The sequence below is a fragment of the Ahaetulla prasina genome, chromosome 2 (genome assembly GCF_028640845.1).
Source record: "Ahaetulla prasina isolate Xishuangbanna chromosome 2, ASM2864084v1, whole genome shotgun sequence".
Lineage (NCBI taxonomy): Eukaryota > Metazoa > Chordata > Lepidosauria > Squamata > Colubridae > Ahaetulla > Ahaetulla prasina.
In genome coordinates, this window is record NC_080540.1 from 199881013 (window position 1) to 199896830 (window position 15818).

General features: G+C 36.6%; 1 protein-coding gene across 6 annotated transcripts in view; it reads right to left on the bottom strand.

Moving 5' to 3' along the window:
• The window catches only part of MELK (maternal embryonic leucine zipper kinase), a 32999-nt gene extending 17501 nt beyond the window's left edge, over positions 1–15498 (bottom strand). Inside the window, exons 1-8 of one of the 6 annotated variants that reach the window (XM_058173271.1) lie at positions 15426–15447; positions 13893–13985; positions 13595–13679; positions 9217–9302; positions 7693–7809; positions 2402–2545; positions 1466–1534; positions 81–173 (exon numbers count right to left, since the gene is read on the bottom strand). In XM_058173271.1, the coding sequence (XP_058029254.1) occupies positions 81–173; positions 1466–1534; positions 2402–2545; positions 7693–7809; positions 9217–9302; positions 13595–13658 (573 nt within the window). In that variant the 5' untranslated portion in view covers positions 13659–13679; positions 13893–13985; positions 15426–15447. Of the gene's footprint in view, positions 1–80; positions 174–1465; positions 1535–2401; positions 2546–7692; positions 7810–9216; positions 9303–13594; positions 13680–13880; positions 13986–15327; positions 15348–15425 lie in introns of those variants that run through there. The other 5 variants (XM_058173269.1, XM_058173273.1, XM_058173272.1 and 2 more) reach the window with 5 other exon arrangements.
• Positions 15499–15818: the final 320 nt, after the last annotated feature.

Below are 15818 nucleotides of genomic sequence, written 5' to 3' on the forward strand. Positions count from 1 at the left end.
TTGGGAGGAAAATCTGAAAGAGTTCAGTTGAGAGGCTGATTAAAAAAAGAAATTAGAGGCCAAAGCACCTATTACAATACCTCTGAGCCAATATAAGCTTTGCCCTGTATTAACTCTGGTGCTGCATAGGCAGGGCTTCCACAGCATGTGTTCAGCTGGTAATCCAGACCCCCCTACAAAAGGAACAAAAAGAATAAGCAAAGTCCGCAACACAGAACAGGGGCTTCACCTCTGTATGAAAACTGAATTGAGTAGATCTTGTCAGCTTGAACACCTGAGCTCCTAAGAGAAAAACAGAGCAGCTTGTCACACTTAAGAGCCGTTGACATCAACGCAATTTGTCTTTTGTCTCTTTACTGTCTTTACCTGGCATGCACATGAGCATACAAGTAGGTTGCCTTTAGTGGGAGTTCAAACAATGGAATTTTTGAATTTAGCGCAAGTTGCAAACTGAGACCGTGTTGTGCTTAAAGCAACCCAAAATTTAGTGAATGAGAGGCTACTGCATGTAAAAATTGGGGTTTAAGATGCTGTTGATCTTTGTGCATTCAGAATGGAGAAAAGAAAGATTCCATCACAGGAAAATAGTACAAGTTATTATTTTTTTTAAAAAAAGAGGCTTGTCATTATGAGTCTGGCCGACTCAAGATTGACTCAGCCTTTCATCCTTCCCAGATCAGTAAAATGAGGACCCAGATTGTTGCAGGGAATATGCTGACTCTGTAACCACTTAGAGAGGGCTGTAAAGCACTGTGAAGCGGCATATAAGTCTAAGTGCTATTGCTATATTAGAGTAAAAATGTGATGTAATGAAATGACATAAACATGGTGACAGCAACGCTAAAATGAGGTGTGGGAATGCCTGAAACTATGGTAGAATTTTGTTTTTATTTTGCTTTCTATAGCTACTTTTAAACCATACATTCAAATTGTAAGGGAGGAAAAAGGGCTTTGGAAGATTGAGATCAAGATCCAGATATTCTAAACCAATATTGGATTTTGCTATTAGGCATTTGATCAGTTGTTGAAACTTTTTTTTTTTTGCCTTCAAGTCAATATTGACTCCTAACCCCTGCTTAGACAAATCTCTGCAGTTTTCCTGGCAAGATTTTGGAAGTAGTATGCCCTTTGTCTGCTTCCTGGGATTGAGGAAAAGTGACTGGCCCAAGGTCATCCAACTGGCCTAAACAGGATTAGAACTCACGGCCGCACAGTTTCTATCCTGGTGCCTTAACCATTGTGCCAAATTGACCTTCTCTTGAAACTAAGACTCTAAACTCCTGTCACACAGATGACTGACCTTCAATAGGGCACTAGTGGGAAAGAAGAATCCAAACAGAATACGTGAGCAAATATAGGTATGATTTGTTTGGAGATGAAACTGCAGACTTCTCTCCTTATTCAAACTGATATTGTCTGATATTTTTTGGCAAAGAAATTCTAGCAAAATTAAGCTTATACTCACCCTTGGTTTTGCACAGAGACCAAAGTCTATCAACTTCAAATTATGCTCAGCATCAATCAACAAGTTTTCCTAAAAGAACAACAATGACAGGTTAGAACAAGTACAATGAAGTGTAAGAGTAACTATGGGCAGTAAAGGCGGCTCCTTCCAAGGAAGCCTCAAGCTTCATTTCAATCAAATGCACACCTATACATAAAAAACACAAATCGCTGGCTTAGCTGAAATTTGCGTTCTTGCAAAAAGAGAATGTAAAGATGTAGCTGAGGTTTTGGAGGGTCAGAAGTCTAGAAAATACGAGTCTTTCTCTAGGGCACGGCTTCTCAACTTTGGCAACTTTAAGATGTGTAACTCCAACTCCCAGAATTGAAATTTTGGGTTTGAAGTCTACTACTCACCTTAAAATTGCTAAGGTTGAGAAACTGCTCTAGGGAGAGACAACAAAGCAGACACTGAACTGGGGGAAACAAAGGAAGAGGAAACGAAATAAAAGTTTGAAGCTAGCAGATAAAACAATGCATCAAGGCAAAAAGAGGCCTTGTTTAAAAATGAAAAAAAAGATTGTAGGCTCTAAGCAAAACTAAAGGAGGAGAAATGGGTAGGGAGAAGTGCAGGGAAAGAGAGGAGCCAAAAAAAAAACAAAAAAAAACTGGAAGTTTAATAAGAAAGACTAGGCAGACAAACACGGAGGCCCATGGGTGGCAGATCAGAGAGCCTTGAACTCAGAAGGCATTCGTGATATCCAATGCCAGCCAAGGAGCAACAGATGTGTTGGCAGTGAGGCTTTTTATAAATTGGCTTGAACCTGTCATGTAGTTCTTTGGCTGCAGGCTTCGAAATAGAAATAAAACCACCAGCCAGCAATGAAGACCATCTGGGCGCCAATCTAGATTCGGCTTATTATTCCAGGAACAGTAGGCAACTGCTGTCTACACTTACTGGTTTGAGGTCCCTGTGAGCGTATCCCTGGCTGTGTACGTAGGCAATTGCAGCTACAATCTGACGAAAAAAGATGCGGGCTTCATCTTCAGCTAAGCGGTCCTTTGCAATGATGTAATCAAAGAGCTCTCCTCCAGGACAGTACTGCAGAGGAAGAAAAGAGGCAATGATGTTTGGGGAAAAAATTGGCTAGTTTGGAATTACGCCCCCCTCCCCCCCAAAACACACACACACACACACACACACACACACACACACAACACCCAAGCAATGTTGCTGGCTCTCCAAAAAACATTGAATACAGGAAAAATAATCAGCATTTAACAGAACCTCTTTTCCAAGCCCTGGTAGACAGCTGAGAGATGCATCCTGCTCATTAATTTTTCAAGAGTTATATTAACAGATTAACAGAGTTGGACGAGACCTTGTAAATCTTCTAGTCCAACCGCCCCCCGCCCCCGCCCAAGCAGGAGACCCTATAACATTTCTGACAAAAGGCTGCCCAATCTCTTCTTGAAAGCTTCCAGTGAGGAAGCTCCCACAATTTCTGAAGGCAAGCTGTTCCATTGGTTGTTTGGTTCCATATGTTATTGGTACATGAAGCTGATAGGAACGGTGGACATGCCCAGAGCCAAAAGCATATTACTCCTGTTCAAAGAAAAAGACAGAGTAATCCAGGGAACTCCATGGAGGGCAAAGTCCATGGAGGGCAAAGTCTTTGCTTTCTTTCTTCATCCACTTATGAACCAGCCTAAAGAACTAAGGAGAAATTTCCTGACAGTTAGAACAATTAATCAGCAGAACGACTTGCCTCTAGAAGTTGTAGGCACTCCATCACTAGAGGTTTTAAAGAACAGATTGGACAGCCATTTGTCTGAAATGGGGGTTTCCTGCCTGAGCAGGGAGTTGAACTAGAAGACCTCCAAGGTCCCCTCCAATTCTGTTATTCTGTTATGTTGTAACAGAAACTTACCAAAAGGTAAGTTTCCTGTTCTCTCTTTCCCAGCAACAACAGATGCCTACTGAAGGAAAGATTAGAGTACACCCACCCATAAAGATATAATTGTTAATTCTTCCTTTCAATTAGCAATTGGTTTCCATAGTAAGGCAATTTATCACAATGGTGAAAGTGTTAAACTGAAGGCAGGGATGTCCAACACTCAAGTTCCACCTGACCTGGCTCTCAGAGGAGAGACCACATAATAAATTCAATTTCTATTGATATTAATAATTCCTGCTCTCTTATTCATTTTGGTTTTAACTAGCTGGTCTTTGCAAAAAGTGCTGAATAGTTTGGTTAGGAGCAGGGATGGGAAACCACCATAGAATCCAAGGGTTTTTAGACTTTCCTGAAAAGAAATAAGTAGAGGACCCCTATCCACTTCTATATTTTGCCAGGGGAAACATATATACGTTTCTTAAATTCAATATCAGCAAAATACTGCAGATATTACCTTTGTAAAAATTACTCGAGTAGAATTATTGAAATTTACAATTTTTTTTAATTAAAAAAGGGAAAAAAAGATAGGGCATCTTTTTGCCAAACAATCTGATGACAGAGAAAAAAAAATCCCATCAATTACTGGCATTACCCAAACCATATTTTTAATAGCCCCCAGGATCACTTTCAACTATGCTGTTGATTTCTAGAGGCAGAATATCTTTAAAACACTGAAGAGAGAATCCCACAATTGGCTTGTTTCAAGAAATACCAAAAAAAAAAAAAAAGTCAAGAAGAAAACATTAGCGGTTTGTTAATTATTTGGTTTTAAAAAAAAATAATTTTGAACACAAGATTTTATATATATATAATAGGAAATTGATTCAAAGAAAAAATATAGATGTGGAAAAGAAAAAAATAAAGAATAAAAGAATAAAACAAAAAACATGGCAAAAATGGAGGACCCAGATTGTTGGGGGCAATAAGTTGACTTTGTATATAATATACAAATGGATGAAGACTATTGCTAACATAGTGTAAGCTGCCCTGAGTCTTCGGAGAAGGGCGGGATATAAATGCAAATTTTAAAAAAAATGTATTAAATGGATTCTGATCTTTTTCTTGTCTGCTATACATATAAATTTATACATATAATTTTAACCAAATCCCTCTAAAATTAAATTAATCCATGTTTGTGCTTATCTCACTGCAGTAATCATGGAATGAAATAATTTTCCATGATTCTTCTCAAACTGTGTATCATCCATCAGTCCTAGAAGGAAAAAACTCTGGCTTCAGCTGAATATTAATTTTTAAAATCCTCTATGTCAATATATATATATATTTGAATTCAAAAATTTTTAGTTTTACACATCCACCAAACATGACAAAATGCTTCATGTTTTCACATTTCTATCATACAGTACATTTGGAATGTCTTTATGCATTCTATGGTAGATAAATTTTCTGGCATCATGTACCAATGATACATTTATTTATTTTATTTCTTTATTTTAATTTATTTTATTTGAATTTATATCCCGCCCTTCTCCGAAGATTCAGGGCGGCTTACACTGTGTTAAGCAATAGTCTTCATCCATTTGTATATTATATACAAAGTCAACTTTATTGCCCCCAACAATCTGGATCCTCATTTTACCTACCTTATAAAGGATGGAAGGCTGAGTCAACCTTGGGCCTGGTGGGACTTGAACTTGCAGTAATTGCAAGCAGCTGTGTTAATAACAGACAGACTTAGTCTGCTGAGCCACCAGAGGCCCTGTATACATCATTTTATAAAATTTCTCTTTAATATCATAAAAAAATGCTCAGCCAGGCAAAGAGTGGGGAGTTAGCCTTAAATCATTGCATAGCTACAAAAGATCCAGGACTGACCTCACCCCACCCCCACCCCAAGCTCCATAGAATCTTATCTATCTGTTCCCACAGAAGGCAAGCAGGGTAGAGAGATTCCTGCATTATAGATACAAAGTGCAATAAGCAGTCAACTTGAACTCTTCACATGTTGAGCTATTGCTTGGGCCTGACAATAATACAATGTAAAATTTAACTCTTCTTTTCACATACAGTATTCCCCTTTTGATTCATCTGTATATTATAACCAAATTCTTAGTCTACTATCATATATTGTATGATACCTTTTTATCATACAATGTATCATACATTGTCCTGCTCTTCTAGCTCAAATTCAACATAAGTTTATACATGTTAGCAATTACACGTTCATCATCAGTACACAATTACACTTCAAATTCTTTTTTTTTATTTTATTTGAATTTATATCCCGCCCTTCTCCGAAGACTCAGGGCGGCTTACACTGTGTTAAGCAACAGTTTTCATCCATTTGTATATTATATACAAAGTCAATTTATTGCCCCCAACAATCTGGATCCTCATTTTACCTACCTTATAAAGGATGGAAGGCTGAGTCAACCTTGGGCCTGGTGGGACTTGAACTTGCACTAATTGCAAGCAGCTGTGTTAATAACAGACAGACTTAGTCTGCTGAGCCACCAGAGGCCCTGTATACATCATTTTATAAAATTTCTCTTTAATATCATAAAAAAATGCTCAGCCAGGCAAAGAGTGGGGAGTTAGCCTTAAATCATTGCATAGCTACAAAAGATCCAGGACTGACCTCACCCCACCCCCACCCCAAGCTCCATAGAATCTTATCTATCTGTTCCCACAGAAGGCAAGCAGGGTAGAGAGATTCCTGCATTATAGATACAAAGTGCAATAAGCAGTCAACTTGAACTCTTCACATGTTGAGCTATTGCTTGGGCCTGACAATAATACAATGTAAAATTTAACTCTTTTCACATACAGTATTCCCCTTTTGATTCATCTGTATATTATAACCAAATTCTTAGTCTACTATCATATATTGTATGATACCTTTTTATCATACAATGTATCATACATTGTCCTGCTCTTCTAGCTCAAATTCAACATAAGTTTATACATGTTAGCAATTACACGTTCATCATCAGTACACAATTACACTTCAAATTCTTTTTTTTTCTTTTTATTTGCATTTATATCCCGCCCTTCTCCGAAGACTCAGGGCGGCTTACACTATGTTAGCAATAGTCTTCATCCTATTTGTATATTTATATACAAAGTCAACTTATTGCCCCCAACAATCTGGGTCCTCATTTTAAAAATTTTTAAATCATTTTAAAATTCTTATTTTATTCCACACTGTAAATCTTTTTATCAATTTTAAATCTTTCTGATAACTTTAAATGGGAAAAGCAGTCACAACTATATCTGTATACCTTTAGTTGCAATTTAATTTTATATTTTCCTTGATGATTCTTCAAGAATTCCTGGTACATGATTCATGTCACTTCATTTGTTTTTTTCTCTTTTGTAAAATACCCCTTATATTGCGATTCAAATAGGTATTTTGGGGGGGTTATATCTATTCTGTATTCAAAATATGGAATATCTAATAACTATCTCCAAAATACATATCTTCCAAAACTCTAAACAAGAAAATCAAATTATCAATGGCTTTCTCTGCATTTATTTTTGTTTTGGGAAAAGAAAAAATCTTCTTTTGTTATTCTATTCACACCTGTTATCCTTCCATTTGCATTTCGTTCAATTCTTCTTTGATTTCCCCCCCCACAAAATCTCTTGCTTTCTACACATAGCTCAGTCTGAATCTCTGTTGTTTAAAAATCAGCCCTTCCAACTTATCTCAGCTAAATGTGATCTTTTTCTGTTTGAATGTCTTTCAAAAAAATATACTTTTTCCTCTTATGCAATATTTAAGTTGAAATTTCCTTAAGTAAACTTAAATCTCTATCATCAATCCTCAATCTAAGACAAATATTTAAAAAAGAAAGTAAATGAAAAGAAAAAGGAAGGGGAGGAGAAAAGGAAAAATATATTTATAAAAAAGAAAAATACCAAAAGAAAAGTATAGAAATAAATGATTTCCCATTCATCAAAACAAATACAAACATTTTCAATAACTCAACGCTAATATTTCAACAAAAATCTCTTCATCCAGTATCTTATCTTTTATTTATTGGCAAATAATAAAATCTCATTTTTCAATCTTCATCAGTAAAATAACTAAATCAATTTCATTTTCTTTTCTTTATCTTGTCATTTTCTCCAAAAAGAAAAAAAGTTTGCAGGGATGACTAATCCTTACCAAGCCGAACAGCCTCCTATTTACTATGAATGTATAAATCCAGTGTTTGCTAAAGAAATTTATAAATACACCAGGCAGCTGCAAGAATTCATAGCAATTGCTTTAATATAACAGAATTGAGATGTAAATTGTAAAAATGTATGAGGTTTTAAATCTTACCTCTAAAACCATAAAGATCTTCTTTGGTGTCTCAATTACATGGTACAGACGGCAGATATTCTGGTGGCTTAAGCTCTTCATTGCTTCAATTTCAGTTTTTATACGAGGTAAGTCATCCTAAAAAATGGAAGATTCATGACATCTCCACGTCATTTTATGTCAAAATAAATAAGATGAAAGCATCTGTTTGTTTGCTTACTTCTTTCCCTATTTTTTTTTTGCCTTTTGTGTCCCAATATTTCTGTGTGCACAAGAACTATTTTGCTCTTTAATCTCTACCCAGCTTTAAGTCTGTTTTAACTGCTTTCTTTTTGTTCTACAGTAGTAAAAAAAATTCTGAAGAAAAAACACTTAGTGATAATTGTCTTATCTAGTTCTCGTCTGTCTGAGCGTTTTACAAATTAGACAGCTTTAAAATGTGTGAACTTCAGTTCCCAGAATTCCCCAGGCAGAAACCTGGGGAAGAATTGTCAGGTTTGAAAAATATTTGTCTAATCCAGCACAAAAGTAAAAGTCAAGACAAGGAGAAAGGAGCTTTTCTGAGCAACTTGTGTACCATTCTTCAGGTGCTACATAAAGAAAATTATTTTCTCAGGGTTTCAGGAAAAGAATACATGTCATTAAAAAACATTGTCCATGTTTCAGTTGATCTATCCTCATTCCCCAATTCAGAATTAACGTATACTGGTCTGAGGGACAAAAAGGTCTTAATCAAGAATGAGGGTTGGCTGTCAAAATACTCAAACCATGTTTTTTACAATTACTTTCAAGAGCACCTTATCAAGACCATCATGTATTGGGTCACAGCTAATTTTTTTTTTTAAAAAGGAGAACATTGAATAGGAAGGAAGGATCTGAAATAAAGGCAATCTAGCCTAATGAAAGCAGCTGAGCAGAATCAGATGCAATACTATGGCTGGTATCACAACTATCCAGCCCATGGGCCTAATTTAGCTTGCTGGGCCAGCTCATCGTCCTCAAATATCATGACCTTCAATATTCTACATCCTGCTGGGACCAGCTGTGTTTCCAAAAGGAGCTAAATATTCTGAAATACTTAGTTTGATGACACTAAAAGAGAAAATAGTTTCTGAAGACAGAACTTCATTTCGGAAAAGACTGGGGGCACCACTTTCCAATAGAATAAGAGTAAGTATCCTGGCCTATTTCATCTTTCAGAGAAAGAATTCCTTGGTTTGAAACTCATTATGATGTCTGGTCTATCAAGTCTTCAGAGGTGGACAATTTGACCTTTGGATTACAGTAGTTTGCCTTTTGTATCCAACATAAAATTCTATCATTAAGAGGCATCCAACTAGCATTATTGTCTAAATATCATTAACAGAATGCCAAATGTTTGGTCTCAGTTAATGCAAAATGTGGCCCAAGAGGTTTTAGCATATTCCAAATTCCCTAAGGTTCCAAATCATTTAGACCAAAAAACACCTTAACAATTAATGAGCTGTATGATTAGAAACAGTATTTGTATATATAAAACTAATATTCCCTTTCTTAGAAACTCACCCCCAGAGTCAGCTTGTCCATTATTTTTATTGCAACTTGTTCACCAGTAAGTAAGTGACGAGCCAATTTAACTTTTGCAAAGCCACCTACAGTAAGGAAAAGAAAAGCTCACCATGATTCAAAATTAGCATTTATATTCAATTCTGCTTTGATTACAGTGATTATTAGTTAGAATTATTGGTTAGGTCAAAATACCTCCTTTCCAAGGACAGCTCATGGCTATTTAACAAAGGAGCCCTTACTTAGAGCACCTGTTCAGCTATATGTCTAGCATAGCCTCTATTTCATAATAATGTCTTACCTTTAAATCGGCAGATTACTCCTGTAGCAAAGCAGATCTTCCTCTAATATGCTTAGGATTCTATTCCTGTAACCTCTATGATGCTATTGCTGCCCCTAGAATGCCCTCACAAAATTCAACTCTTTGAGAAAGGCCCAGGCATCTTGGAATTTGGAATGCAAGAGTAAATGGTCAACAGAAACATTCACAGTATCTGTGAAACTAAGAAAAAAGGAGAGGATATTACCTAGTTTGGGTATTGAAACATCTGCAAAAAACAACCAAGCTTAGAGAGCATCAAGAACCCCTCAGGAGAGGATGTAACAGATCTGAAGAAAGGTAGCCTGATCATGTAAGATGGAGTTGTGAATGCAGGAAAATGAAGGTGAAGTTTCATTCATCAATCAAAGGACTGAACTGTTTATCAATGAAGTATGAATTGAGATTATGTAGGTGTTGTGGGTGCACATGAAAACAGGAATCTACAGTTGGGCGATAGTTACATTATCTATCTATTATCTATTACTAGAGCACATTGTTCTAGTGAACAGCACCAGAGAGGTGCTGTGAGAAAATTATGCAACATTCTGATTGAATGCCACACAGGAGAAAAAAAATTATCCTGCTCAGTGGTAGGAATAGATAAAGTCACTCAGAAGTGTTTCCTTAAGAAAAGGTCTGTTTTAAAATCATGATTTAATCATTAATCTATTCATACAGACAGAGCAACAGAAGAAATATAAATCCAAAAGCAAGATTGTTGTTGATGAAAGAGAATTATTGAAGATAAGGGTTATGAGAGGCTTCAGTTATGGGAAAGTCCACTTTTGGTGGTGTCAAGTGCATTTTCAGAAAAAAACAGGCATGGAAAACTAAGATTTAGAAAAAAAAATGGGTGTGAAAGCAAAATGATTGGAGGAAGAAAAAAAGTACAAATCATGTATTAGAGGATAGGTTTTCCAAAATCATGAATGGAATGTAGAAAACAAGGGAGAATGCAGAAACTGGTTGGAAAAATTTAAAAAGAATTATGCTATGGAATGACATTAAAGACTGTGATGTTATATGAATGCAAAATCTAGAAAAATGCATTCGAGGGAATGAAATCAGCTATGGAAAAACGCACATTGAGGGAATTTTTGCCTCAGAAAATGAAAGAAATATCCTGCACAACATAGCAAAAGAGTTGAGTCTGAAGGGTAGAGGACTAGAAGTCTCAAACCACCTCTTCCGGAGGCTATTTGCGTCTTTACCGATAGTTTTTGATCACCAACTGTTCCTTCAGTGACTGATAAAACTTACAATGCTGTTGAAAAAATTACTGCCAATTTGTGACTGACCTTTTGCAGCCCTCTCAGTCATATGATCTCTATTAGTGTCAATGTGCAATGTCCTTTACCTGACTAGTGTTTTTTTTCCCTCTCCCTCCTTTGCAGAACAGAAACATTGGAGAAGGGATTTCAGTGGTGTAAGCTGTTTGCTCTTCTACACACTGAAAGCAATGTGATCGGGCCAGCAACAAGAAAAGTTCAGGCAAAGGGGCGACTGCCTACAGAAATCGCTTGCTCTCCTCTCCTGCAGTGCAGAGAGATTAGAGAAAGGCTTTCAAGACAGTACTGTAAGCTGTTTGTGTAGTGCGCCTGTGGCTCCCAGCCCTAGGCTGTCAGTGCAATCATGTTGCTTTCTATGTGTAGATGAGCAAACAACTTACTCTCTTGAGAGCTCTTTCTCTCCAATGTGTCTGCTCTATGGTGGGGGATAAGAAGAGAAAAAGCAATCAATTTTTGCTGGCAATCTCCGTTGCCTGACACTCCTTGCTTTTCAAGAAAGTAAGCTGCTTGTTCTTCAACATATCACAAGCAATGCTATTGCACCGACAGCGGGAAAGGGTCAGGCAAAGGAGGGACTGCCTACAGAAAACACTTGTTTTCTCACCTCCACCCCAGAGTGGAGAGGTTGGAGAAACGATTTCAAGAGAGTACTGATGCATGATGGAGTGTGTTTATATAATGTAACTGTGGCTCCCAGCCACAGCCTGCTCGTGCAATTGCATTGTTTTCAGTGTGTACAAGACAGTAAGTAGGCACTGGAGCATTCCAAAGTGCAGGGGAGTGATTAGGAGGGAAACACAGACTACAGGTATCAAACTGAGTAGTCTTGTCTCTTTTCAGCTAGAAGGCACAGTTGTGGCCAAGTGATTTCCCACTTAGCAACTACGGTACTTTACTTAGTGGTGAAATTGCCAATCCCAATTAAGTTTGTTAAATGAGCTCTATCTGCCTACTGTTTTAGATTGGTGATGTGGTAATTTCCACTGCCATAAGCCATCTTCCAGAGGAACCTCATCTGATGTCCTCTCTCAACCACTGTTGTGTAAAGGGGAAATAAAGTTTGTAGTACTTGTGCATTCTTTCAGACAATAAAAAGTAAAAACAAAACATGATACAATTTTGATATTGCCAGCTCCTGACCACATAGGACTGATGCACTTAATTAATCAGCTCTTGTTCCCCTCTTCTCCAATTACACAAAAATAAACAAAATAAAACTTTATTTTTTAAAAAAGGAGAAATATTAACTAAAATATTCAATATTGAATATTGAAGTATAGATCTGTTCAGGTTATCAGAAAATTAACTAATCTTTAATTAAAAAAGAAAATGCAACAGACAATACTCTGAACAGACCTACCGTATTGTAATACCCTGAATAGATGTTAAGTAATACTAAGCTACTACAAATAATATTTCCCCATCCCAAAATCCCAGTTAAAAAGACAACAGGTTCTTTATTATTATAATTACAGCAAACTGCTGTTAAAAAGAAAACGAAGATTAGATAGTAGGCCACATATGTGAAGTATGAATCAAAGCTGACATTAAAACCCAGTTTCCTAATTTATGCAGTGAATCAAAGAGTCTTAGTCTTAGCACAATGCCAAAATAAATAAATAAAACTAAACCCCAAATATAAAGACCTCATAAGGCTTATAACCAATTTCTGTAGAAATAATAGACTCTTCAAATAGATGTTCCCTTTGCTGTTTAATATTCCTAATCTTCCCAAAACTCTTCTTGAGATTCCTGCTTTATGTTCTAGGATGTTTGGGAAGCTCTTGCACTCCACTTGTTTCCAGCCTCTATCCAGTAATTTCTGCTTTGTTTTAAAGGAAATAAAACTTGTTTTTAAATCTTCATGAAAGGAGAGCTGGGGGAATCTCTTTCTGTACCTAGATGACAAATACCCCCTCTCTTGTAAAGATCTTGAGCCCTAAGTATATAATCTCTTTGAGAGGATATATATTTGAAATGTATAAGTTCTGACAGCTGACAGGCAAACTACATACATAACAAATCAGTACACAGAAAAATATATTGCAAGGAGTAGTCAAGGATAGCAAGGAATGGTTAATCTTTTTAAAAGGCAGAGAAAATGTAGGAACATTTTGATAGATATTTAGGGATGAACAGAGCTAAAGAAGGTGTTTCCGGCATAATGAATAGAATTAAAATGGAAGTGATGATTTGGGATGAAATGGAAGTGAGGGACTCAAGGGTTGGTTATGGGTTTTAAATTGAAATGTTATAAATTTCAGTGTTCATAAAGAAATCAATGTATGAAAATGTTGAAAAATGGTAAGACTACAGATCTAGGAAATATTACTAGAAATACCCTGTTTCCCCCAAAATAAGACATCCCCTGATAATAAGCCCAATAGGGTTTTTGAGTGCATGGCAATAAGGCCAAGCACTTATTTCAGGGTTCAAAAAATATAAGACAGGGTCTTATTTTCGGGGAAACACAGTATTAAAATGTGGATCTTCTTCTTAGGAATAACCACCAGGTTGCTTTGTTTAATTGAACAATGTAGGGCCAGTTTATAAACTAATCTAGAATCTGCAATAAATCTGAAAATAAAGCTAAAACATCACAATAATCACCTACAGTGTTTTTAATGTATGCATATTGGGGATATACTCTTCATTGGAAAACTCAGACCAAAAAATAGAATATAAAGTAGCTAAGTTTAAATAGTTCTACTTTGAAATTCATCCATGGTATATGTCCTACATCTATCTGAAATATTGTGGAGCATACCTGTTCCAATAGTTTCATGAATTTCATAATATTTGAGAAGTTCCTCATAGTCATCTACAGCCATATTGAAATGGAAAAGTGTCTTCTGGAACAACACAACAAAACACAAAATAATCATGGCTGAATTAACAAAAAACAAAAATAATCACCAGGCAACTAACAAATACTTCAAAATGTTTAAATCTGTGTTCATAAACCTCCTCTGAGCAACATAATTCAAAGAATAAAAGAGTTTTCTGTAATGTTACAGAGAACAGATAATCAAGGCTCCTTTTGGGTCATATACCATTTATCTTACTTGATTTAATTCAGGGAGTCTAGCTTAGCATTTCATCTCAGGCTCCTGTTTTGTCTGGTAAAGATCTATCCGGGCAAGAGCTGGACAATATGCCTGGAACAAAGGGATTTTTGATTGTATTGATTAGAAATGGAGAAATGTTATATTCATACTATCACTTATTAGTTGGCAACATGAGAATAAAGTAATTGGGAGCTATTATTTTGCCAGTAAATTCATATTCAGAATCTTTAGCATGATTTACACTTAAGGAATAGACAGGAGCAATTTACTCAGGAGACCTTTCTACCTTTTATCCAGTTCACCAACAAGCCATAGCTCAGGAAAGTTATCAATATTATGTTTTCTTCATATAAATTCTTCACAAAAAATTTGCATGATTATATATGTTTTGAAACATTTAAGATACAATAAGCTGCAGCCCAGTTCACCTAGGTAAATGAAATTTTAGTGGTCCTCACAGGTATATAAAGCTAACCAATGAAAATGGATGAAGCCACATCTAGTCATGTTAATGTGGTAAACTACTATAGTTTGCTGATATTGAGTGGTTATCTAGAGTTTTACAGCATATATCTAGTAGCCATTGGCTTTAACTTAATATCTTACGTGAATTCAGCATGTATGCAGTATATCAGTTTGGTGTAAATATGGATCCAGTCTCATTTTGCAACACAGAGCTCTTGTTTGATCTTATTCAGGAAACTCCATAGAAAAGTATGAATTTGTAACCACACAAATTAATTGTTGACACTTTATAAAACTAGAGTAAAAGCTATGATCAACAAGGCCAACATCACATTAGATGATTCTACTGCAGTCCAGCAGTTACTATAAATATGAACTTTATAGTAGTTATAAAGTATAACTTTATAGTAACAGCTGGCTTACTTACTGGCTTATGGATACTTTTAATGAGGGTTTAAAACCAGGCCATGCTTGATTACGGAAGGTGTATGGCATTTACTATACTTAGGTAAGTAAAACTGTATTGTATTTTCAATTTGTTTAAATTTTGCAGCACTTATAATAATCTACTTATGGCCTGTTTTGGGAAGGTTGGGGGTTTAAAAGGCAGCAAAGTACATTGAACAAAAACAAATCTTTTCTGTAATTATCCCATGCAATATGTGTGCGAGAGGAAGTATGAAATAATCCCCTCTTTTGGCCCCCCTATATGATATACCCATATACCCCCTCTCTCTGTCTCTCCCTCCTATATGTGTGTGTGTATTTTCGTAGGTTTTCACAGATATAGGTATGTAGGTCTTGGCATATTAGGGTCTTTTCCCGTGTAAGGTAACCTTACACGGGAAAAGACCCGAATATAACAAGACCTACATGCGTGTGTGCGTATGTACACACACATATACACATGTATGTATGTATCACATTATTTTAAACAGCAGAAAAGGAGCTCTTCTCTCTAACTCACCTTTGAATCCTCAGTACAGCTGCAAAAACAAGAAAAACCGAGCGATAAATATAGCAAAAGGAGGCGGATAATATTATTAAAGGAAAAGACACACCTACCGTTTTCCAGATATGACCCACTGTATCCAACTCAACGCTCCCGAAGTTTAAAATTCCCGGAAAACTGAACCGTTTCCGGCTTCCAGCCAAACAAATGGCCGTATCCTCGGCGGAAAGGGCGGGGTTAGCGAAGAAGGGGTGCATGGGAGGAAGGTCAAAAAAAAAACCTAACAAACCACCATGCCGATGGAGGAAGAGTGGCGGTTGGTTTGCAGCGTTGGACTTTGGGGAGGCGTGGTTTCGTTTCTTCAAATAGCCAATGGGAGGAGCTGTCCTTTGGTCCAGATTTCTTTCTGATGAGCTTCAGAAGCGCACGAATTCTTCGTGTCCATTTCACGAAGGGAGACGATCGCGGAGGGTCTCTTAGATCCAGGGTCTCCCAACCTTGGCTGC